Source organism: Acipenser ruthenus, chromosome 42, assembly GCF_902713425.1.
Source record: "Acipenser ruthenus chromosome 42, fAciRut3.2 maternal haplotype, whole genome shotgun sequence".
Classification (NCBI taxonomy): Eukaryota; Metazoa; Chordata; class Actinopteri; order Acipenseriformes; family Acipenseridae; genus Acipenser; species Acipenser ruthenus.
In genome coordinates, this window is record NC_081230.1 from 6,237,850 (window position 1) to 6,260,967 (window position 23,118).

General features: G+C 44.0%; 2 protein-coding genes across 3 annotated transcripts in view; both read right to left on the reverse strand.

The window, feature by feature from the left end:
• Positions 1 to 956: 956 nt before the first annotated feature.
• On the reverse strand, positions 957 to 12,372 carry LOC117401118 (proliferation-associated protein 2G4). The gene is made up of 13 exons (XM_034001602.3): positions 12,113 to 12,372; positions 9,791 to 9,919; positions 9,400 to 9,505; positions 8,683 to 8,752; positions 8,080 to 8,172; positions 7,890 to 7,953; positions 7,676 to 7,754; positions 7,382 to 7,460; positions 6,625 to 6,758; positions 5,579 to 5,673; positions 4,912 to 5,039; positions 4,372 to 4,425; positions 957 to 2,642 (listed from the first exon to the last, which is right to left on the reverse strand). The coding sequence occupies exons 1-13, from the start codon at positions 12,198 to 12,200 to the stop codon at positions 2,577 to 2,579; spliced, it is 1,185 nt and encodes a 394-aa protein (XP_033857493.1). The 5' UTR covers positions 12,201 to 12,372; the 3' UTR covers positions 957 to 2,576.
• Positions 12,373 to 13,733: 1,361 nt separating this feature from the next.
• Positions 13,734 to 23,118, reverse strand: part of LOC117401044 (receptor tyrosine-protein kinase erbB-3) — a 42,812-nt gene continuing 33,427 nt past the window's right edge. Inside the window, exons 20-28 of one of the 2 annotated variants that reach the window (XM_059011451.1) lie at positions 22,862 to 23,047; positions 22,596 to 22,751; positions 22,275 to 22,353; positions 21,967 to 22,113; positions 21,107 to 21,204; positions 20,518 to 20,700; positions 19,715 to 19,780; positions 18,686 to 18,947; positions 13,734 to 18,423 (exon numbers count right to left, since the gene is read on the reverse strand). In XM_059011451.1, coding sequence (XP_058867434.1) covers positions 17,687 to 18,423; positions 18,686 to 18,947; positions 19,715 to 19,780; positions 20,518 to 20,700; positions 21,107 to 21,204; positions 21,967 to 22,113; positions 22,275 to 22,353; positions 22,596 to 22,751; positions 22,862 to 23,047 — 1,914 coding nt within the window. In that variant the 3' untranslated portion in view covers positions 13,734 to 17,686. The remainder of the gene's footprint in view (positions 18,424 to 18,685; positions 18,948 to 19,714; positions 19,781 to 20,517; positions 20,701 to 21,106; positions 21,205 to 21,966; positions 22,114 to 22,274; positions 22,354 to 22,595; positions 22,752 to 22,861; positions 23,048 to 23,118) is intronic. The other variant, XM_059011452.1, reaches the window with a different exon arrangement.

The window sequence follows — 23,118 nt, forward strand, 5'->3', positions numbered from 1 at the left end:
AGAACTGGGCAGCAGTGTGGAGTAGTGGTCAGGGCTCTGGACTCTTGACCGGAGGATCGTGGGTTCAATCCCAGGTGGTGGACGCTGCTGCTGTACCCTTGAGCAAGGTATTTTACCTAGATTGCTCCAGTAAAAAAAAAAAAACACCCTGGATAAATGGGTAATTGTATGTAAAAAATAATGTAATTGTATGTAAAATGAAGTGATCTCTTGTAACAATTGTAAGTCACCCTGGATAAGGGGGTCTGCTAAGAAATAAATAATTGCAGGCGTGGTTTATTTTACATTGACATGTGTGTCTGTGGTTCCCGACTAAATAATCGTCGCGTGTGCAGATCCCCTGTATAATACAGTCTGAACCTGCAGCTTGATTACTGTGTATGTGTTTGCTCTTCTAATGTGTGATAGCACTGCACAAAGTACCACAAGATCCCTACTGCACTAGAACACGCAACACAAGATGCAGATATAAAATAATAAAGTCAAACTACATTTTTGTTCACGCAGAAAAACTTGTTTTGACTAAAATAACATTAACTTTCGTCTATGGTCACATTCTTATTTTCTCAAGCGTATCAAATCCTGTGTAGACCCACTTGTGCAATTTTGCTTGTTTTATGTAATCTATTCCAATTTGTTAAATCCACATTGTTATGTGTGCTCCACTAAACAGCTTCAGTCTTCACTATGTTGTCTGACATTATGGGAAGTGCTACATGTTAAAAGATGGCATGTTTCAAAGATGATGCAAAATAGACTGTACTGGTTTCTGCAGATACACACCATAATATTTCCATTAAAGGTGAAACACTTCCATTGTAAAATTTGAATTTGTGGATGCCACTTGTTGGCAAGGTTCCCATCTTACAGACCCTACAATTATAAACAGGGGGAGACAGTCCAAGGAAAACACAGCAAGATATAAACAAACAAAAGAACACTCAAGACACGTCACGATAAGTTCATTATTCAGTTTATTTATAATCCCCATAATGACCCAAAACCAGATTCTGATGTTACAGGGCGCTCCTATCAAACACAATAATCACACAGAGCCTTCGAGAGCGGGAGTCCCCTCCCCCCAAAAAAACTAGGAAAAGGAAACAGGGACCCCCCCCCCCTCCAAAATACTAACCCACCCAGGCAGCTCCCCCCCCCCTCCCTCCCCGAGGAGGAGGCGTGCAGCTACAACTAACCAGAGACACACTCCAGTACTAGCTAAAGCTTGCGTCTATATAAAACAGTGATGTTAAAAACCACCTTTGCAGCCAACCACAGAAGGGATTGAAGTAGTTTTAAGAAACAAAACACTAGTACAGAATATATTGTGTATCCTGAGTTTGATGGTTCATTGAGGGGCGTGGATGTATTTTAGCTGTTTGGACTTAACTGTACATTTAAATGCCATTTCCTTCCACTAAGTAGTTACTTATTTAAAGAACTGCTTATCACCTATTAAACTATGGATATGACTTTTCTCATTTTTAAAGCAAATCAGATCAGCCTGGTCTAAATCAGACAGGCTACTGCCTATACAATGGGAAGTGCTGTTTGGGTGTCAATGTCGTCGATGCTTTACTGGGTTTTACAAAAAAATAACCTCCAATTGAAATTCTGTGTTACTACAAAACCACATGGCATGTAGAATGCAGCAGATAAAACGAAACGCAAGTAAAAGTTGCATTAAGATCAAAGTTAGCAATTCAGACGTTTCGGAACAAAAGTACAAAAGGTTCACAGCCACATCCGCCTACATTAGTTTCCCTTTGTAAACAATCTGCTCTACAAAAACTAGCTCACATTCAAGCATAATTCTGCACAAACTCATTAGTTTTGGTGATTATACACCATTGTCTAATTAAAGATAAAAAGCTCACACAACGAAAACTAAACCAAAAAAATGTATTGTGCAATAAATTTAAAAGCCTTTTTACCCTACAGAATATTTGCAAATATAAGAAATGCCACTGTAACGGGTAACTATCACTACTGGAGAGCAGTTAACTGCTACTAAAAGCAGAGTGGTGTTTGTAGGTTGGGAGGAGACAGGAGCTGAAGTTAGATAGGTATTCGTTAGGTAGTCACCTCTTGCACCCAATTCCCAAGCAGGTAGCACAATGTATGCGAAAGGAAGGACTAGTTCGTCCCTTTTTCCCCAGATTTAGTTTGGGGGTGGAGTGGCTGTTTTTAGGATTTAGCTGGCACCGGTCGGCAGCTCAATGTTTTTCTGCGACTGGGTCACTTCTGATCACCTAGTAAAACACACGGCTGTTATATAAAAAAAGTACAAACAGTAGATCCTGATGGTTAGTACGCATTGCTGTTGTTATTAACTTCATAGTAATTACTGTTGCCCTGCTGCAGAGCAGGGCAGTCGGACAGGTCGATAGGAGCACGTGTTGTATGCCAACAGTCTGACACGCTGCTTTTTCTCTATTTAAAGAAAGGGAAAAGAGAGAAAGAAAAAAGCAGGTGGCAGTGGGGCTGTCGTTGTTCTCGTTTCAAGTCGGGGTTCGGTACAGACACTACGGAACGAGGGGGGCAGGCCGGCTCTCGGGGCGCAGACGTCAGGTCCTTCAGTCCGCGGACTCGCTCTCCTCTGCTCCCTCGCCGGTTGTAGCGTTCTCGGCGGTCTTGGAGGCCTGCAGAGACAATGTTGTCGGGTCAGTGATGTTAAACTAGACAGCCTTGTAGGTAGTGAGGCACGAACACATTGTTCACATTGAGCTCTCCACAGAAACCAGGCGCTGGCAATTGAGTGAGGGGCGTTGGTGTTGACTGGGCTCATTCGCTATTCAACTTGAAATCAGAAACATCTGCTTGAGGTTTGTTAATTTTCTTAGACTGTGGAGAACAGCGATCCACACAAACCCAAGCAGCTGTCTCTTCACTTGGAATGGTAAATTATCCCACTCAACACCAATGACCCTCACCTGTGGAGAGCCTGATCTGAATAATCGCTTCTTGCAGCTCTACCTGAATGTCAGGAGCTACTCACTGTTAGCAATCTGTCTAACAAAGAGACTTGGAAATATCTCAATAACACTGCAATGTTTATTATAACAGGAACCAACATATTTCAAATGGGACTAAACATTTGTGATCAGTGCATTTGCAGTCCATTTTTGGTCCCTTAATGCTTTATTTTGCCATCTATTGAGCTTTTCTGAGGGTCACTAAACACATTATGAATGTGCACAAAGCCCGAGACAGACAGGCGAGGCGCGGCACCGCTGGGCATTTTCACGCTGCAGTACCACTAGTCTGCACCCGGACTCACAGGAGCGGTATGCACTGTGCGGTACAGTGGTATCGCTAGTCTGCACCCGGACTCACAGGAGCGGTATGCACTGCGCGGTGCAGTAGTATCGCTAGTCTGCACCCGGACTCACAGGAGCGGTATGCACTGCGCGGTGCAGTGGTATCGCTAGTCTGCACCCGGACTCACAGGAGCGGTATGCACTGCACAGTGCAGTAGTATCGCTAGTCTGCACCCGGACTCACAGGAGCGGTATGCACTGCGCGGTGCAGTGGTATCGCTAGTCTGCACCCGGACACACAGGAGCGGTATGCACTGCGCGGTGCAGTGGTATCGCTAGTCTGCACCCGGACACACAGGAGCGGTATGCACTGCGCGGTGCAGTGGTATCGCTAGTCTGCACCCGGACTCACAGGACCGGTATGCACTGCACGGTACAGTGGTATCGCTAGTCTGCACCCGGACTCACAGGAGCGGTATGCACTGCGCGGTGCAGTAGCTGTCAGTACCACACCGTAGGCTATGCACTCAAATATAATTTACAATATGGCCAAAAGTGCATCACCTAGTAGAGTATTAGGATACAGACAATTAAAAAAAATAAATAAATAAAAAAAACAAACAAAAAAAAAAAAAACCTATATGAACATAATTGATATTTTATCATGCAATCTGAGACACTACAAAATGGTATCTGAAGTGTCTACCGGAAACTACCAATAGTAGTACAGTATTTCATGTTAGATTTTTCAGTTTTTGGAAAACTACAAAGCGATATGTAATTTCAATATATCAATGTAACATTATTAATTCTATAGGGCGTGATGCAAAACTGTTGGCCATAGCTGCAATGCCCCCATATAATCTACTAAATAAACAGACTGGTTTGTTTTTCAGCGTTGTTTTTCTGTCATCTATATGCAGGTGTATGAAATGAGCGATCTGAGCTTACCAAAGAAACATACAATACGTTGCTGACAGCAACTAGCCTACTACTAAAGTGTTAGAAAATATATCCTTTTACAGCCAGTTATTTAATAAAAATACAAACAACCAGACACACACTCCAGTGAGCTACAACAATAAAAAAGGGCGGAATGCGACTTCTTTACCTTCTTTTTCTTCTTCTTCTGAGTCTTTCGGCTGGCTGAGGTCTGCAGCAGTGCCTGGGGAGAGAGGAGTCGTCACATCACTTCTGTATTGGAGCACAGCTGCGTCAGAGCTAATGATATGCTGGCAAACAACATGCAATCCAAGACTGCTAAGTTAAACACTAACTGAAGTTTAACACTGCAGAGCTGTATAGCAGGCACTTAGACTCCACCTGAGCCTCACAGTTGGGAATGTATATAATTGTAAAATAAGATACTTGAAGTTATGCTAATTAAGTTTATTTTATTATTTTTTTTATTAAAGCGTGAATGAATGAGCTTTGGTACTTATGATCATGTCTAAATGCAAGACGATGGACTCATGAAATGTATTAGTGACATGACTGCAGCAATGTGAGGTTAGCAGTCAAGGTGTTTATAAGCCTGTTAACATGCCTGTATCTCGCATGGTTTTGGATGTGCCAGGAGCTTACTACACCTCCAATTGGTTTAACTGAATCCTATTATCAAACAGGCCTTTGCAAACCCAACTCTCCCTACCTTGAGATCCGCATCCTGCACCTCGTGTTCTGACTTGTAGAACTCGGGTTCCAGCGGGCCGTTGGTGATTCTCATGGGCCCGTTTGCCATCAGAAGGACTGTGAATTTGAACTGAGCCACAAACTCTCCTGTAGAGAGGGAAAATACGACATGCAAGGAGTCAGGACCACACTTGAAGAACACCAAGACATTACTGAGACCAAAGAGGGGAAAGCAAGAGACAGAGAACATTAACGAGCACTTCTCTAATTCACAGGTATTTATGCCAGCATTTGGGACTATTAAGTAGTGCTTGGACACACTTATCATATTAAATGACCGTGTACATATTAGTTAGCAAATAGGATTTCGAAAAATGACTACCACAAAGCTATGCAAAGGAAAGCAATGCGTAAATGAGGTCTGAAATAAAGAACACGCGTTCTGTAGGTTTCTCGTTTCTTTAACAGGTCATTCGATGAGGTACCAGGTTTATTTATTTTTTTCCTGTACTACAGTACAAATTATACTTCCAGCAATTTTAAATAAAATATTTTTTTGAATATTGTTGGTCCAAGGCAGGACATGTATGGGAGGATACTGGGAGGCAGAGTGATGCAACTGGGTTCTATCGGAGACGAGGAAACTGTGCTGGGAACGGGGGCAGACAAGGACAGAGCCTCCTCACCCTCCTTCTCATACAGCACGGTGAAGGGCTGCAGCAGGTCGTGTTTGGCACACTCCACTACGCCCATCCGCGCCTTCTTCTCATCCTCAAACGCCCTGCCGGAGAAACAAGAGAATCACTTATCATCCAGACACTTCTAATGGATATCGGGATCAAGATTGTTCTGTAAAAGCTTGGTTTGGTGCAGTCTGGTGTCTTGGCTCGGAACAATGACATGATTAATAAAATAGAAAAAAAGCCTTCAAGACTTTTGGCTGCTTTCACAGACACGATTAGCACTAAAACAAGATATCACCTTAAAAGGAGTAAAGACAAAAGCAAGTAACTTTCTGTATAGGATCGTCCATTTAATGTTGTATCCAATTTGGGCAAGTGTTGGCTGTGAGGTTTAAGATGTTCGGTTTTAACCAATAAAACACCCGATACAAAAAAAAAAAATGAAATCGGTTTATAGCCAATAAACACCAGAAAAACAGTGGCAATGGTTACTAAAAAAAAACTACATTTCCCAGTGCAGCGAGGCAATGTCCCTCCTTCCTGGCTTGTATCTATCACTGATTCGCTCTGAATACTTTAAACCAACCCCAACTACTGAGTGGCAGCACATTCCTACATTTCTATTGCAGACTACAATCAAGGGAGGCTTGTTCGTCGGATACAGTTAAGAGACGCAGGATTTGAGAGAACTGCAAATTGTGGCAAAATATTTAAAAAATGCCTAGACACAAAAAACCCATAAGAATGTGTTTGTGACCATAAGGATTTCGTTGTGGAAGACAGCAAAGGAAAGAAGGTACATCTTAAGTGTGCAAGTACTGTCGAGTTACTACTACACATATGGACAGAAAAAAAACCCACTTTGGAAAGTAACTGAAAACAATAATTTCATACAGTATATAAAAAGAGAAAGCCCTGGAAAAAAAAAAACGATTTACACAAAACTTGAAAATAGCTCAAAATAAGCACGGAAAAATGAAATTAATAAAAACCAAACAGAAGCCCTATGTATCACGCTCATCCACATTTGAATTGACGGGACGTGGTACCTGAGAGTGAAAGGCATGGCATCGAACCGCCTCTCCACTTCGCTGAAAAAGGCGCGAGACGTCTTCATTTTCAAACCGTACTGCTTCGAGGGGTCCCTCTTGTAGATTGTGGTTCTCTGGCCTGCATCCTTTGCCTGGAATTAAACAAACAAAAAATGAACACATTAAAAACTACAGAAACTTTCACAAACAAGTACGTAAATAGAAAAAACTGCAGACACTGGTACAGTGAAAAAGAAGACTGCCATGAAGAAATAAAACATGTGACTTACGGACATGCAGGTGCCTCCAAACATCATTAGAGTCTAACACTCTGAATAACTTGTGCTAAAATAACATCTTTAACCCTTGAAGGTACAAGGGTCTAACATCCCCAATAAAATGATGCTAACTTTATTTTTGCAATGAGGGGCACAAAACAGGGTTTAAAAATGTACCGATAGGCTGGATCTGCTAATCCAAACTGCCAGTATCCTTCATGATACGAGTCACTCTCAAATGTATTTTAAGAAGAAACTGTTTGAACAGCCACTCATTTCCTGTGTGTGTCTAGAGGGGTTAACACAATCGGATAAGCAGTTCTCTACATGCGTCTCTGCAGACTAACAGGAACCTTCACGTAGCTCCAGATTCTGACACTCCCTACATTGTGCTAAAGAACGTCCTTACCAAGGTTCAGCACAGTTGGACAGGCGGTTCCCTATCTGCGCGCGCCTCCACAATGTGTACGAGAGAATAAGCAGCGATATGCATTTACCTTGCCCTCTCCGGTGCTGACAAGTACATCCACAGCATAAACCTCATGGACCGCAAACTCTGCCTTCTCGTGGTCCTTTCTGCAGACAATCACACAGAACAGACAGTCATACCAAAACCCGAGACAGACCCAGTGGGTTTCAGTACTGATGAAACACAAGGCGACTGAATCGTCTAAGTGACATGACTGCAGCAATGCGAGACTGGGAGTCGAGGTGCAAGGCGTTTGTAACCCTGCAAACATGTCTGTGTCTCAGATGGCTTTGGAAATGCAGGGCGTGTGGGTGCTGCTCACCTCTGCTGGTCGGATGGGTTCTGGATAATGGTCTTCTCCCCGTCGATGACGTGCTGTTTCAGCTGATGTGACAGCATGCCTGAAAAGAGCACATTATTATCTTTTAAATCCTGAATGTGAGAGCAGTCGCATCTCAACTTGATCGTACAAACCAAGTTACAAAAAAAAAAAAAAAAAAAAAGCTACATTTGTGTGAGCAGCAGCTAGCACCTACCCTCGATAGCTGTGCACTTGAAGGACTGCGCGATCTTGTTCCAGGCCTCTGTAACCTGGGTGTTCTGAAGAGATGTGGGAAAAAAAAAACATCAGTTTCAAATTGTTTAAATAAATTAAAAAAAATCTAAATTGCAATTATCGTCCCCACCCCAGCTGTTACTCCAGCACCCACGCCCCTCGTCTCATACCTGGTTGCCTGGCTTGACCAGCCGAAGCGCTGCCTCGACGCACAGGTGAGCTGCCTTGATCACGTCAGCTTTGCGGCCGGTCACCGGGTTGTCCTGGAAACCAGAGATAAAGCAAGACACAGCATCGTCAGCACTAGACACCCAAGAAAGTGTTACTGAGCAGGGGGCTTGGGAAGTGCAAAGATAGGCGTCAACTAATTCTTCACAAACAGATCGGATTGAGCTTCCCATAGAAATCAGGCACTGACAATGAGGAGAGGGTCATTGATACTCACTGGGCTAATTTACCATTTCAAGTGAAACAAGTGAAGAGACAGCTGCTTGGATTTGATTGGTTTTTCTTAGACTCTGTGGAGAACAGCGATCCACACAAACCCAAGCAGCTGTTTCTTCACTTGGAATGGTAAATTATCCTACTCAACACTAATGACCCTCACCTGTGGAGAGCCTGATCTGAATAATCGCTTCTTGCAGCTCTAGTGTCAATTGTGATTTTTTAAAAAAATTTTAGAACAGTAATGGGAACATACTTATTTTCTGTAGCATGAAATCAGCATTGCTCGAGTATACAGCTCTGGGTTTTCAATTACTCTTATTTCGTACCTTGGACGCACCCACGACGAAACTGTGAGCCACATTGGAGATGAAGCCGTCAACGTGGACACCAAGGTCGCTGTAGAAGAGACAAAACACTGTCAACTCAACTCAAGTGTAACTCTGGAACGCAGCCTAGTCCTCTCAGGGAATTAAACACAGGCAGAGGACAGGTTGAAAGACAGACACAGGCCCACGTGGACGTCTCATTCTGTTTAGTAAAAAATGCAGGGTTGTCGATTACAGCATTTATATTAGATATAACAACAATTACAGCCACAGTGCTCCCTCGAGTTGGGTTTTTCGATACGAGTATCTATGAAAACTCAGGGTGAACATGGCTTGTAAACGTTCTGGATGAGAGGGGTCGGTGCAGCTCATGGTAAATGAATTCAACTAATCTGTTCTTTGTATTTAAAAATGTAGCACTTTGATAATTATAATCATCTGAAGACATAGAAATACCACCATATGTTTGGACATAACCCTTTCAACATTGCAGCACTGTAAATTAATCTAATACACCAACATGCACACTCCATAACAGACAACACTGTACTGAGCAAGCAGCAAGGGCAGCTTTGGTGGTCAGTTTGTGTTGTGCCAGCTATGAATTGTTGCACTTGGATGAAGAAATAAATCTCCATTTACATTTCTGTTGACTAACATGACTCTTGCTGTTGATAGCATGCGGTTCTTTCTCCCCAGTTGCAGGGATGCACTTACATCTTGACCAGGTCTCCCTCCTTCAAGGCGTAGTCAGGGTCACTCTTGAGCGGGGAGAAGTGGCACACACAGTTATTGACCGATACACTCGTGGGGAAAGCAATGCCTGCAAGAGGAAAAACTAATTAGTTTAATAAAACAAGTGACCCTTTAAAACACAATGAAGCGTTTTCAAAATCAGATTCACACACAAAGGATTTGAGGCAACCTGAGCAATGCTTCAATTGCATTCTTTAAAAAAAAAAAAAAAAAAAAAAAAAAACACGTTCTCCTATAAAAGGGAAAGCGTTCAAACTGTGGTCCGTGCCGCTAAAACACCCTGGAAACGTAACACTTTCAAAAGAAACAGGGGAGTTCTCAGGTGGCCCCTTGGGATGCCAGAACCCCTCACCTTTCTTCATCTCCTTCTCCTTCTTGAAGATCTTGCCTGTCTCCTCCATGATCATGGCGTCTCCCTTCTCGCACAGCACCACCACCAGCTCGCCCACCTTTGCTGCCTCCACCACCGCCTTCAGGACTCCTGCACCGAGAGAAACGGGAAATCACAGTCACTGTCTGCAGGCATGGCCAGGGCAGCACCGGGTCCTCCTGAGATCAAGACACTGCCTTTGTTAACTGGCTTACATCTGTGATTTACTACAAGCAGTGGAATCAGTAACTTCCATATACTGCCATTGTGACAGAACTACAGAGTTTCACAACCCTTACTGAACCAGGCACCAGAGTATGATCACCTCACTTCAGAAAGACGTTGAGGGCTTTAGGCACCAGCATAACCAGGTCTAGAATTAAGACTCCAGTTGCACGGGTTTTACTCATGAGCTTAACTAGCCTCAGAGTATAAGTATAATTACAAACACATTAAACTACAGAGGCTGTCCAAAGGATCCCATCAGGGCTTTCTTATTTAGAAGTGGAGTATCCCATTCTAGACTACTAAGAGGTTAGAAAAGGCTGTAGGAGAATCCGTAGGCTTAGTCCAGTACAATGGCTCTTTTAGAGAAAACCTCACATATGGGGATGTGTTAAAATGGTACCAAAGCAAAGGGCAGAAAAAAGGATTTTAAAACTTTGAGGAATACGCCTTCATGTTGTTGGAAAGTGAAATCATGAATTTAATTAATTAGTCCGACTAAAGGTAGCCTTTAAATTGCCAGTCAAGCCAAAATCCAAAGCTTAGCTCAGCCACTTCATAAACTGGACAAATAGTCACCAGTGAGACATTTTTTATTTCAATCATTTACATTTCCTCCCTTAAAAATGCAATCCTGAATTAATTTAATTCACAAGTTTAACACAAAAACGAGGATTTTAAGTAGTAAATGCAGTAAAATCAGGTTTTCAGTTGTAGAACACACCAACATGTGTATGATTATAACAACTCTGTACTGCTCGGGTAAATTACAAGACCGACCAATGAAATTGCACTTTTACATTATAATCACATGCATATTACATAACATACTGCAAAAAAATGAATTTGGTTATATAAGTAAAAATAAACATTAAGACACTACATATTGGAATTTCTTTATTTTATTTTAAAATGTACACGCTCACTTTTTTCAAGATCTTTCGTCACACACGCAGAAATGCATTTGCTTTTAATAAAGTTTAACTCTTAAAACGTGCGGATCTACCCCCGTCCACGCAGACTGGTAGCACACAGTACCACCAACCACAAAGACAGGACTTTAGGGCTCTACTGGGCAACTTCTCGACCCAATGGAGTTCACACAAACGGGTTTAAAATCTCTAACAATTTTAATAAAGAATCGTGACCGATGGGGATCGAGCAGTCAGCCGCGCACTCCATACAGCACATGTTAGCAAAGCAACCGGTCCCACCAAGAGCCTTGCCTGCAGACTGTTGGCACTTCACATGCTTTGTAATCACAGACCATTGTTTGGACAATTACGCCACGATGTTTAAAACAAAACAAACTATAAAGCCATGATATTCAATAGAAAAGACCTTCAAGCCAGGTCGTGTATTTAAAGATATCCGATACTACACGACTACGTACTAGGGAAAGAAAAGCCACCGTCACGAAATGAAGGAAATGGCAGCACGCCAGTGTGACAGCGAGTGTGGTTTTTTCGCCTCCCCAAAACTTTTCGTGTGTTTTAACTTGTGCGTGAGTGACATAAACCTGGCCCACGCACCGAGCTCGTTACAAACACGGATAAACCGTTTCAGAAAAGCGTTTTCCCCCGCTTATCTCGGTTTACGCAGAGGCGTGCAAGTCATCTCTCTCCCACATGTTTAGCGGACTATCTCAATCGACACATGTAAAACAAACAAACTAAAAGAAATTACCTTAGAAATACAAATCCGCATTTTAACTGGAATACAAACAACAAACAATTCTTTAAGAAGCCATAGCACGATAATAAATGCGACAGAGTGGGGAGATACGGGGGAGTTTTACGTCCTCAATAAAAAATAAAAAAGCAATATTTTCGATGCTAGAACTTTAATTTAAAGTGCGTACGCGGTTGTAATGCATGTATTTGAAACACATGGAGTCGGCAGCGCGGACTGGAAGCCCGGCAAGTTAGTTACACTCCCCTGGTATCTGACGGCCACTCCAGCCGGCACATGGCAGCTTGTGCTGGGAGGCTGGAGGCTGGCGGCTCTGACAGGGCCCGTCTCCCCGCTACGAAACAAACCCCTTTTCCCCGCTATTATTACCGCTGCTAGGGCACTTACGGTTTGCAATGTCACCCCCCATTTTATACTTGGTGACGACCAAGTCCTCCGCGATGGTCTGCTCCTGTTGTTCATCGTCTCCCGACATGTTTTCCGCGTCTCTCTCTCTCTCTGTCTCTCGCTGCCTCTCACTCAGGCAGCACACTCAGTCTCGCGGCTCCCGTTAGTCCCCACTAGTCCGCTCGCTCCCTCGGCTCGCTCACTCACTCACGCGGCACACATAGCAGGCCGCAGCGGCTGGCGCATGGCATCATGGCACGCGCTGTAGTCTTTTGTCTCCCTTCCTTGCCGTTGATATCAATGAAAAGAGTTATACCATAAAACTACAACTACCAGTTGCCGCAAGGGGCGCCCTGCGGTTTCACGCGTGCGTGGTTGAAAGGCAGCCAGTCTCATGCTGTCGACGTGGTCGCTAGAGGTTATGGGATTTGTAGTTTTATATTAAACGACGTATTGAACAGAATAGTTGTAAGTGATTTATGTCTTTTGTCTCGCAGGTTACTATTGGATTTATAGTACTGTTTTTTACCATTTGTGGCGAGAATTTACGATTGAGGTGAAATAGATTTTTTTTTTTAATGTTTTTTTCTGTTTGTCATTTTTCCGTTTTCCATTACACATTTTACTGGCAAGATTATATATTTTTTCTACAATGTACATTTAAATATGTTACATCAGTGGCATGTATGTGCTGGTTCCTCAGCTCTAAACACTAGACCTCCCTCCCTCAGCTCCTCAGCCCCTCAGCCCCTCAGCCCCTCAGCTCCTCATCCTTCAGCCGCTCAGCTCCTCAGCCCCTCAGCCCCTCAGCCCTCAGTCTCTCAGCTCTTCATCCTTCAGCCCCACAGCTCCTCAGCCCTAACCACTAGTGCAGAGGTGGCCAACTCTGGTCCTGGAGAGCCACAATTTAGCAGGGTTTCTAGATAACCCTTAATCATCAATTTCTAAAGACTTGGAACAATTTCATTTTGACTAGTTAAGCAGGTTTCTTCAATGAAGTAATTTAGAGATCATTTGGAACAAAAACCACCTGAACACCCTGCAGCTGTCCTGGATCAGAGCCGACCACTCCTGATTTAATTGAACAACTTACATTGTTCAGAAATGGATGATTAAGGGTTACCTATAAAACCTGCTGAATTGTGGCTCTCCAGGACTAAGGTTGTCCACCCCTGCACTAGAGCCACACTGTTTCCCTCCCAGCCCCTCAGCCCCTCTCAGCCCCCAAGCCCCTCAGCTCCTCAGCACCTCAGCCAGTCTGCCCCTCACCTCCTCAGCCCCTGGCCTGAGCCCCTCAGTCCCTCAGCTCTAACCACTAAGAGACACACTGCTTCCCTCCCAGCCTCCCAGCACCTCATCCCCTCAGCTACTCAGCCCCTGGCCTCAGCCCAGCTCTAACCACTAGAGACACACTGCTTCCCTCCCAGCCCCTCAGCCCCTCAGCTTCTCAACCCCATCAGCTCCTCAGCCTCTCAGCTCCTCAGTCCCTCAGCTCTTCAGCCTCTCAGCTCCTCAGCTCCTCAGCCCCTCAGTTCCTCAGCTCTAACCAAGAGTGTGTGTGTAAAACAAGGCTGGGGTTCTAATAATATTGTCGTGAAAAAAACTGGACAGCTATTCAGTATTTAACCACGAGATGAAAGTCAAATATTTATTTAAAATGTATTCCATACAAAATATTCAGCTCAAAAAAGAAACACACAGAGGTAACTAAACAAACAATCATTTTGAGAAAAACAAAAAACAGATATCAGCTGAGCTATGATTCCACGTGCCTGCTTGCAAAGTGTTTTACTCTGTCTATTATACTCCTATTCCTGTTAAACAGAGAAAAAAAACACTCGCGTGTGCTTAAAACACCTTACAGTAAAGTGTCGGTGTCTCTTAGTACCTGTGCTGGCCCTGCCTGCACAAAGCGAATAAACGAAAGTAACGACACCCCAAACCACGAGTCCTTTACAGAGTGGATTACAGATAGGACTGACACGCTGGCTCATATTTCTCTTCTGTAATAAACTCCACATTTTTGAAAGAAGACAGACAACTGATAGCCAATTCTCTACAGTAAGGGATGCGATTCAACATCTCTGAAGCACTGCCGAGGTTTGGAATGTTTTATAGTAAATACCTCCCCTCATAGCATTGCAGTGACCATAACATTCTATGATATCATATACAGTATATACAGAATATATATATCACTTTGCTACATTACATTTGAATTGCATTGTTTTATTTAAAGGTGAAGTGCATAGATTTAAAATAGCTTTTAATACATTGAAAATATCAGCTCTGCCTGTGTTTCCTGTATAATTCATCAGTAATTCATTACAAAAACATATCTGCAGCTTGAGAGATGAAATCTGTAACCTCCCACCGCTGCAGGGGCGTGCCAGCTTCGTTCACATATAGAGTGGCAAGAAGGCTTTACAAGGAGGGTAGAAGCTTGTGTGCACACACCAGGGAATGTAAACAAACTGGAAGGTGAACAGTGGAAGACGAATATAAATTAGACACCCAGGAATCAAACAAGAACTTATAAAGTCACTTGAGGGCCAAAAAGCAAAGACGGTGAAAGCAATGACAGTGGACAAGCACAGGGGGCGCTGTGCATTCATAATTAACACAAAGTTGCATTAACAAGCACAGGGCTAGCCAAAGCCGGCCCTTCCACCCCTGGTCTTTGTTCCAGCCCTGTTCTAAATGGTTTAATTAAACCCATTAAACCAGACCTTAAAGTAGTTCATTATATCACTTTACTTGTTAAACTTTACTTCCATCTCATCACAGAATTCCACCAGTCATAGTGAAGCCCTGATCAGCTGCTTGCAACACCCTGCGCTGATGATGCTGGTGCATACTCTACATTTACCTTGATTACCTGGGTATTTAACTTACTGGTTCTAGGACTGTTTAGTCCCCACATCACAACTCTGTGTTTTAGATGAAAGCCTTTGTTGGACCAAGTCAAGGATTAAAAAGTAGCATTTCTGGAAAACTCAGTTGTATATAAAAACAGAAAGCTCACAATATGACCTTAATAGGACCTTTGATGCTTGTCTACAGAGATTTTCCGTTGCAATGCACAAGCAAAGTCTGACACGTGAAATGATTATTTTCTATGAAGGACATCTTCTGAACTATGAATTGATACGATTATTTCCAGAGATGTATTCTATAGAAGGCCTGATTGACTCCCATGTCTTTGGTTATCAAATGAAGATTATCAGCTGGCACAGCAGCACGCACACACACACACACACAGCACGATAATCAAAGCATAGAAAGCGTTCTTCATTTCAGTGGAGCTGTGACCCTAAAACAAAAATCACATTGTGTAAAAGTACAGTGATTAAATGGCTATTTAATACAGCATACGGGATATAGCATGAACCTAAAAAATGTACATTCTAACACAGATTACAGCTGAAAGATGTTATAGCAAAGTGTTTCGTTCTTTCCTGTCGTTCCATTTTAAGCTGTCTGTCTCTCTGACTTTCACTTTGAGTCAGTCCGTCCCTACCACAACTCTATACATTTGACAGACGATCACGTCCTTCCTGTGTTACAGGAAATAGGACCCCACCTCATGACCCTGAAAATTGGCAGCATAGAATAGGAGTTCCTATTACCTGGGACACAAGACAGGAAATCCGCTTATAGTGTTGTGTCTGGATCTGTGGGCTGAATTCCTTGTGAGGGTAGGGATTACAGCATTTGTCATTACATCTTCAACAGGAAATGGAAAGCAGAAAACAACAGGGGAGGATTAGGGGATTCTGTGATTTATTAAGAGGGTTCAGATGTACTTTGGTTCTTGAACCCTGATTGTAAACAGGATCTGTATTTAAGAAATTCTCATTTGAACTTGAAATAGTACCAGTGAGTGTATAGTTTCTCTGGTTTTTACACTTCAAACACATCCAAAAATATTTACAAAAAAAAAAAAACATTTCTAAAAGACTTTCAGCCCTCAATTGAAATACAGGAGAGGCTTCAGTGTTCAGACAGTTTAAAAAATATATACCATACAATAGAAACTTTAAATCTCGCAGACATGAAATGCAGAGCTTCTGAAAAGGGAGACTTCAATTAGGTGCAGTTCCATTCCTCAGCCTGCAGAGGGCTCTATAATGCTTGTAGGAGTGCCATCACGATTCTAGAATTCCTACAGAAGTTTGCTGTAGCTTCAGGTTCCGTCTTCGTGTTTAATTTTATGCTTACTGTTGCCTTATGATGTCTGCAGTCATTCTGAGAGGTTCTGAGACGCTCCAGTATTGATCTGTTTGACTGGCTTTTGTGTTTATTCCAATGTAAAACTATAAGGAGCAGCTTGATGCCTCTGTATGTGCTGCGGTACAGTGCTGATGTTTATACATCAGAATGTAACCCACTAAAAAAAGGAAAAAAGAAATAAGAATGTCTCTATTTGGGTCAGAGCTCAACCAAATGCCCTAGGTGTTGGCTAAGTAAATATCTTTTGGATTAAAGAAGTTGAACCTGAGATTGCAGTAGTAAATGCACCACAGCACCCTCTAGTGGGTATGAACTGAACAACAGTAGTTGAACACGAGGCTCTGTAAACTGTGTGGCACTCTCTCCTATGCTTTGGACTCCACTTTAGGCAGCAGAAAATGAAAAGTTTGTCATTCTGTACCTGGATTCTTCATTTTGTTCTTGACATGAACTGCACTCTGTTTCCACTTGAGCAAGGCACAATGAACTATTAAGGCCATCCTCAATTGTACCGCTAACAGTTACTAACAGTTTGATTTGCCTGGCTTTCACTAAATAAGCACCTTCATTGCTAAGTGAACTCTGCAGAGCACTACAGTATTTAGTGCACCACAGCACCCTCTAGTGGTTTTTAATTGAAACAGCGGCTGTAGAATAAATGTTGGTCTGTGCGATATTGACCCCTTCTCTTCATTTAACCACACCCCTTTTACCAACAGGACACACCCCATAGTTCCAGCTGGAGGCGACCTGAACTGGAAGCCATAGACGCCTCTAGTTTATTTCCCTTTTTGCAGGTTGACCAGCTAATAATGATCCAATACATGACATGTCCATTTTAGAGCAGGGTTGCATTGTAAATTCAAATTGGATTTTTGCCTATAAAGTCATAACATGGCATTTATTCTAACAGAAATCTCATTCAAAGAATTTGCAGTCTTAAGCACTGTCTGCCTATTTAAAAAGACTTTGCAGTTCCAATATTTGTCCACAAGTGACACTAAACATTTCATCAATTGCCCACCAGATGGTGCTAGATTAAGGATTCAGCAGGAGAATGAACCCCTTAATCTTCAGATATATTTGCTGTCCATAACCAAGACAGCATCGTTCTTGTTCTTGTGGTTCTGTTACATTGGAACTGCAAACCAATGCACAGTTTAGCAGGTGAAGTCGTAACACCTACAACTCTAGAAACACACAGCGTTAGATTCTGTTAGATTAAACACTCATGTTCTTAATCAGCAGCAAACAGTCAACTGGTTAATGTGAATTAAGAGAGAAGCATGTGCTGTCAAACACAGTGTGATTTCTGGTCTGAGTTTAGGGGGTTAGCTTATCCTACGTTCGCACAGCATCTGGTTTAAGGAAGAGTCGGCTGTGCCAGTAATCAGGGTTATCGAAGGAGTGATCCTGCTCCCTAGCACCGGCCCGCATTTTCACAAACCCGTTCACACGGCCCTTCTCGCGCGCTTTCTCCGTTTCGGGAAAGTTCTGATATTCCGGCGCCTTTTCCGGGGGCGTCATGTTAATGCCGTGATCCTCCGAGTCTTCCGGAAGTGCGAACGCGTCCATCTCCTCGTATTCCTGCTGATCCGGGGCGGTGTTTTCCGATTCCGGACCATTTGAACCCAAATCTTCCACTGACGCTGCTTTCCCAGTCCTCTCGCTTTCCATCTGTGGCTTGCTGGAGTTTCGGAGCATGCTCAGTGACTTGGTCAGTCTGGGCTGTTTGTTCATGTACTCATAGTCTTCCTCTTTCTCCTCTTTGGCTGTTGTTGGGTCCTCCTTCCGCCAGGTGGCACTCTGAGGTTCCTTGGGGTCCAGCACCACGCAGCGGGTGTCCATGTACTCGTACCCTACAGTGTCTTTTTGTTTCTGTTGCTCAGCAGGGGCTGCTGGGGATTTGGAGGTGGAGCAGCGTGGAGACTTGCTCTGCTTGAGCTCAGCAGCGCCTCCCTGTGGTGGCTCGGCAGTACTGCAGCGTGGTGACAGCGAGAGCAGACGGCTCTGTTTGTTCATGTATTCGTATTCTTCACTGTCGTCGTCACGGGAACCCGACAAGGACGAGCGGGGCTCTGGAAAGCAAACAAGGAGAAACATTATTAAATAATGGAATCATTTATTTTGTAAACACTACTTTAAAACTGTTCCCTTTACAGTTTAGAAAATAAGTTAGGTATGGTATTAGCTCCCCTTGATCCTGCAGGTAGCATCACGATGGTGGATGTTTTGAGGGAGGGAGGAGACTTGTGTGCCAGCAGCTAAAACCACCTGCAGCTCAATGCCTTCAGTAATGCTTTGTGATTGTGGGACACTGCAGCTTAATGCCTTCAGTACCTTTCTCGGGGGTGCTGGAGGTCCCCGGCATGACGTATCCATTGTGGTCCTCCTCCTCCTCCAGGTCCCCTGTTTCCGAGGGATTGATTAGACTGATGCGCTGCGAGTGATAGGCGCTGTCCTCCCGGCGCCGCCCCCTGCGCAGGCTCCCAGCCAATGAGCCGTCCTCGTTCATCTCCAGCTCCGACGCCGTGCCACGCCCCTCCGAGGATTCCGAGTGCGTTCGGGTCGAGTCCAAGCGGCCTCTCGAGGGCCACACCACCTGGGAGGAGAAACACGTGACTGAGCGAACACAAGGGAATCCAACATGCACTGGAACCAGTGGCTGAACTGGAGTTTTTTTTCTTGAGTGAAACACTGTGAGGGAGGGTTTATTGAAGAACGTTTTGTAAAATGTGCCTAAAACTGGAGTGATCTGATGCATTCTGGGAGCAGTTACAATGTGTGGGTTGTGGGACTCATGCATGCTTGTGATGCTTTGGGATGGGCCATTTATGAGCTGTTTGACCCTGCTAGCTTACTAAATATAGACAATCAAGACTGGTGCGCCATTCATTCTGTCTTGGCAATCACCATTGCAGACCTCCAAATATCCCACTCAGCCTATCTGCATGTATTGGTGGTATTGCTAGTAAATGGGGTGAGGTCTCTTATTAAAATCGTTGTCCTGTTTTTAAAGAGTTCATTATATATTCAGGGATACCAAGATATTTCTCAATAAAAGAGGTCTTAATGGAAAACAAAAGAGCCCAAGTCATGGGGTTTGTGATTCTACTGCACTCCTAGTGACCAGAGACAGACACAGAGAGAGAGAGGCAGGGAGACAGACAGACAGACAGAGACACAGACACAGGCAGACAGACAGACAGACAGACAGACAGACAGACAGAGGGACAGACAGACAGACAGACAGACAGACAGACAGACAGACAGGCAGACACAGACAGACAGAGGGACATACAGACAGACAGAGGGACAGACAGACAGACAGACAGACAGACAGACAGGCAGACGGGTCTCGGTTCCTACCTGTCTGGAGGGCTCTCCCGCTGTCCCGGGAGTCATCGGGATGTACCCTGCAGGACCGCCCATGCTCTGGGGAGACACACACTTCAATCACAACACTGGCAAGAGGAGCTTCCACACCACATTCTCAAAGGGCTGCCTCCAGTGGTTTGAAATGCTTGTTCTGACCTGTATGTGTACCTTTATTGTCTTGGTTCTTCACCGCGTTACATGAATTCAGGATGTGCTTGTAATTGAGGCTCAACGATACAGTGTGTGAGGTGAAGGGGTTGATGTGATCAAGCTCAGTGATACAGTGTGTGAGGTGTAGGGATTTATGTGAATAAGCCACAGCTAGATTTTTTGGAGCATTTTGCACCCTGGATTGCATCAGCCTCCAATCCAAATTTATCCTGGGATTATCCCTAAAAATAATAGCGGCTGTATTTAGTGTGCCACAGCACCTTCTAGTGGTTTTCAATTGAAACAACGGCTGTAAAATAAATCTAGTTTTGGGTGAAATTGACCCCTCCCCCTTTGTTTAGCCCCACCATTTTTACCAACATTTCATTCATTTTACAGCTGTTGTTTAAATTAAAAACCACTAAAGGGCGCTGTGATCACCCCTAAAAATAAGGTTGATGCAATACATAACAAAAGAGCATTGAAACGGTAAAGCTTGTACACGACAGAATTAAACAAAATAAGTGGGAATTTCAACAAGATATTGGTGTGCTTTTTTTTTCATAAGGGATGTCCTCTTTAAGTTATGCTCATGGGTTAAGCTGCCCCTCCCCCCCCCCCCCCCCCCCCCGGGCACTGCTTACCTTTGCAGAGTCTATCCGATGGCGGGATGGGAAGCGCATGGGAGTGAGGTAGAGGGAGGAGGGGTTCATGGTACCGTCAAGCCCCGCCTCCTCCTCCTCCTCCAGCTCCACCTCCAGGCCATCTAGCTCCACCCCCTTCTGGGAGGTCTCTTCAAACGGGAGTTCCGTGTAGCCATTGTTCCGCTGAGAGAAGGGGGCGGGGTTACAGTGACATCACAATAGTGGAATCTCCCCCTTTACAGTGACTAGAATCTGGTTAATAGACCTTTTCACAGTTGGCAGTAATGCAATTCAATGCTGGATTGATATTGCTATGAAGTAAATACGAAAGAGATTATAGTTTTGTTCCCTGTTGTTATAAGATCCTCCCCAGGTCTGAATGAATACCAGATTTATGGCATAACAATATTTCCTGAGCATCATTCCTTTAAATAATAATAATAATAATAATAATAATAATACCATTGAGTTTTTTCTGTTAAAATATTGTCACACTGTACCCTAAGTATTCCACACATTTATAACCCTGAAAGAAGTGCCTGCGCTCCAATCCCTTCTGAACCCTCTCCTCCCCCTCCCTCTCACTCACACTGATGACAAGATAGCGGGGCGGGTCTCTGGCCATCCGAGTGAATTCATTGGCCAGCTCTTTGAAGGTGGGTCTGACATTCTCGTCAATCATCCAACCTGCCAATGAGAGACGAGGAAAATGAAGCGGCATATACATATTTAAAATCTTCAATGACCTGGTCCTTGGTTGGCAGGGACAAGGTTAAAATACTCCCTGCCAAATTAGACATGCAAACATGTGTTAATTGTTTTGGCAGTTGGTAATAATTGCGAATTGGTGCCAACTGTCTAGACCTGTTTCTCTGGGGCATATAAACCCCAGAGTCAGTTCATTCAGGGCAAGCGCCCAACTGTGCGTCGCAAAAGTAAGCAAACAGGAACTGTGTGTACTGTTTCATATTCGTGTTTAAAAGGTGTGTTTTTGTGTTAATTGTCAGGGAAACGGCTTAGCCGTCCTGCGAGCTAGTCAGTTGGTGTTTATTTATTTATTTTGTATTATTAAATGTGCGCGTAGGCTCTAAAAACCAACTTTTCTAAAAATTTAATAAAAAACCGTGATTGAATCAGATCTATTCTGCATGTAACCCAGTTTTGAGCTGGGACTTTTTTACAAAACTTTTTTGAGCTGGGTTTGGATTTCATCCCATTCAGATGCACACAGGTTCAAAGCATTGATTCCGGATTCAAAACCAGGACTTACAAAAGGATTGATTTCCTGTGTAAACATAGTAATTGATCAATCAGTCAAGCTATCAATTACTCAAGCTATCACTCTCGAGGTTTATATGTCACCAAAAGCTCTGAAAGGAAAGGCTTATTATTCTGCTCAGCTGGGAGTGCATTCGTCCTTCCTCTGTGCAGTCTGGAAGTGACACTCACACTTCACCATGACCATGTAGACGTCGATGGTGCAAATGTGAGGCTGGGACAGGCGCTCCCCCTTCTCCAGCAGGTCCGGCACTTCCTGTGGGCGGATCCCAGCGTAGGGCTCATTCCCAAACGTCATCATCTCCCACACTGTCACACCTGCAGGGGGCGCCAGCAACACAGCTCAGACGAGCTCCACATGCAGTAACACTTATCATACAAACTTTAAAGAAATAAATAAGAATAAAAAAGGAGTACAGTATTTCATGTTTTGAAATGTCACAGTTTTCAATTTTTGTCAGTATATCAGGCTGACTGACCGTAGCTCCACACGTCGCTCTGGTGAGTGTATCTGCGGAAGTGGATGCTCTCCAGGGCCATCCATTTAATAGGGGTCTGCTAACGAGAGAGGGACACAGTGAGCCGCACACCCATTATAGCTTCCCATAGTAAAAGCACAGCAAAGTGAAAGCATTGTAATTTTAGCAAGGTATGGTAAAGCATATTAATAAACATGGCTAGCTGCTTGGGAAAACTTGTGCACAAATAGCATGGTAAAGTTTTATAAGGGAGAGTTAGGGTGAAGTTTGGAGGGTTAGCCAGGGTTTGGATCAAGCACAGTGATGGAGCGAGAGACTGACCTTGACGTCGTTGTAGACATATTTCTTGTCGTCGGGATACAGCAGGTCTGCGATCCCGAAATCCGAGATTTGGACGATGTTGTCCGATTTGAGCAGGACATTCCGAGCGGCTAAATTCCGATGGACCATCTTGTGCTCCTCCAGGTAATACATTCCCTGCAATGTGAGCGAGGCTGCTTAACAGGACTGTCGGGTAACACACAGCAGTGTGCAAATCTATTCCAGCACCCTGGTGCTTTGCTGTGTGAGTGAGAAGCGAGGCTCACCTTGGCGATCTGGACACACCAGTTCAGCAGGCGCTGGGGGCTCAGGCTGTCCTGCTTCTGCCTGATGTGTTCCAGCAAGGACCCCTGCGTGCTGAGCTGAGTGACAAGCTGCAGGCAGGCTCCAGGACAGACCCCCAGTAACCGCACCAAGTAGGTGTGGTCCAGACTGCCCATAGCCAGCATGTGCTGTACAGAGAGAGAGAGAGAGGGAGAGAGGGGGTGACTATACCATCTCTGAACAGCAGAGGGAGCTCCGG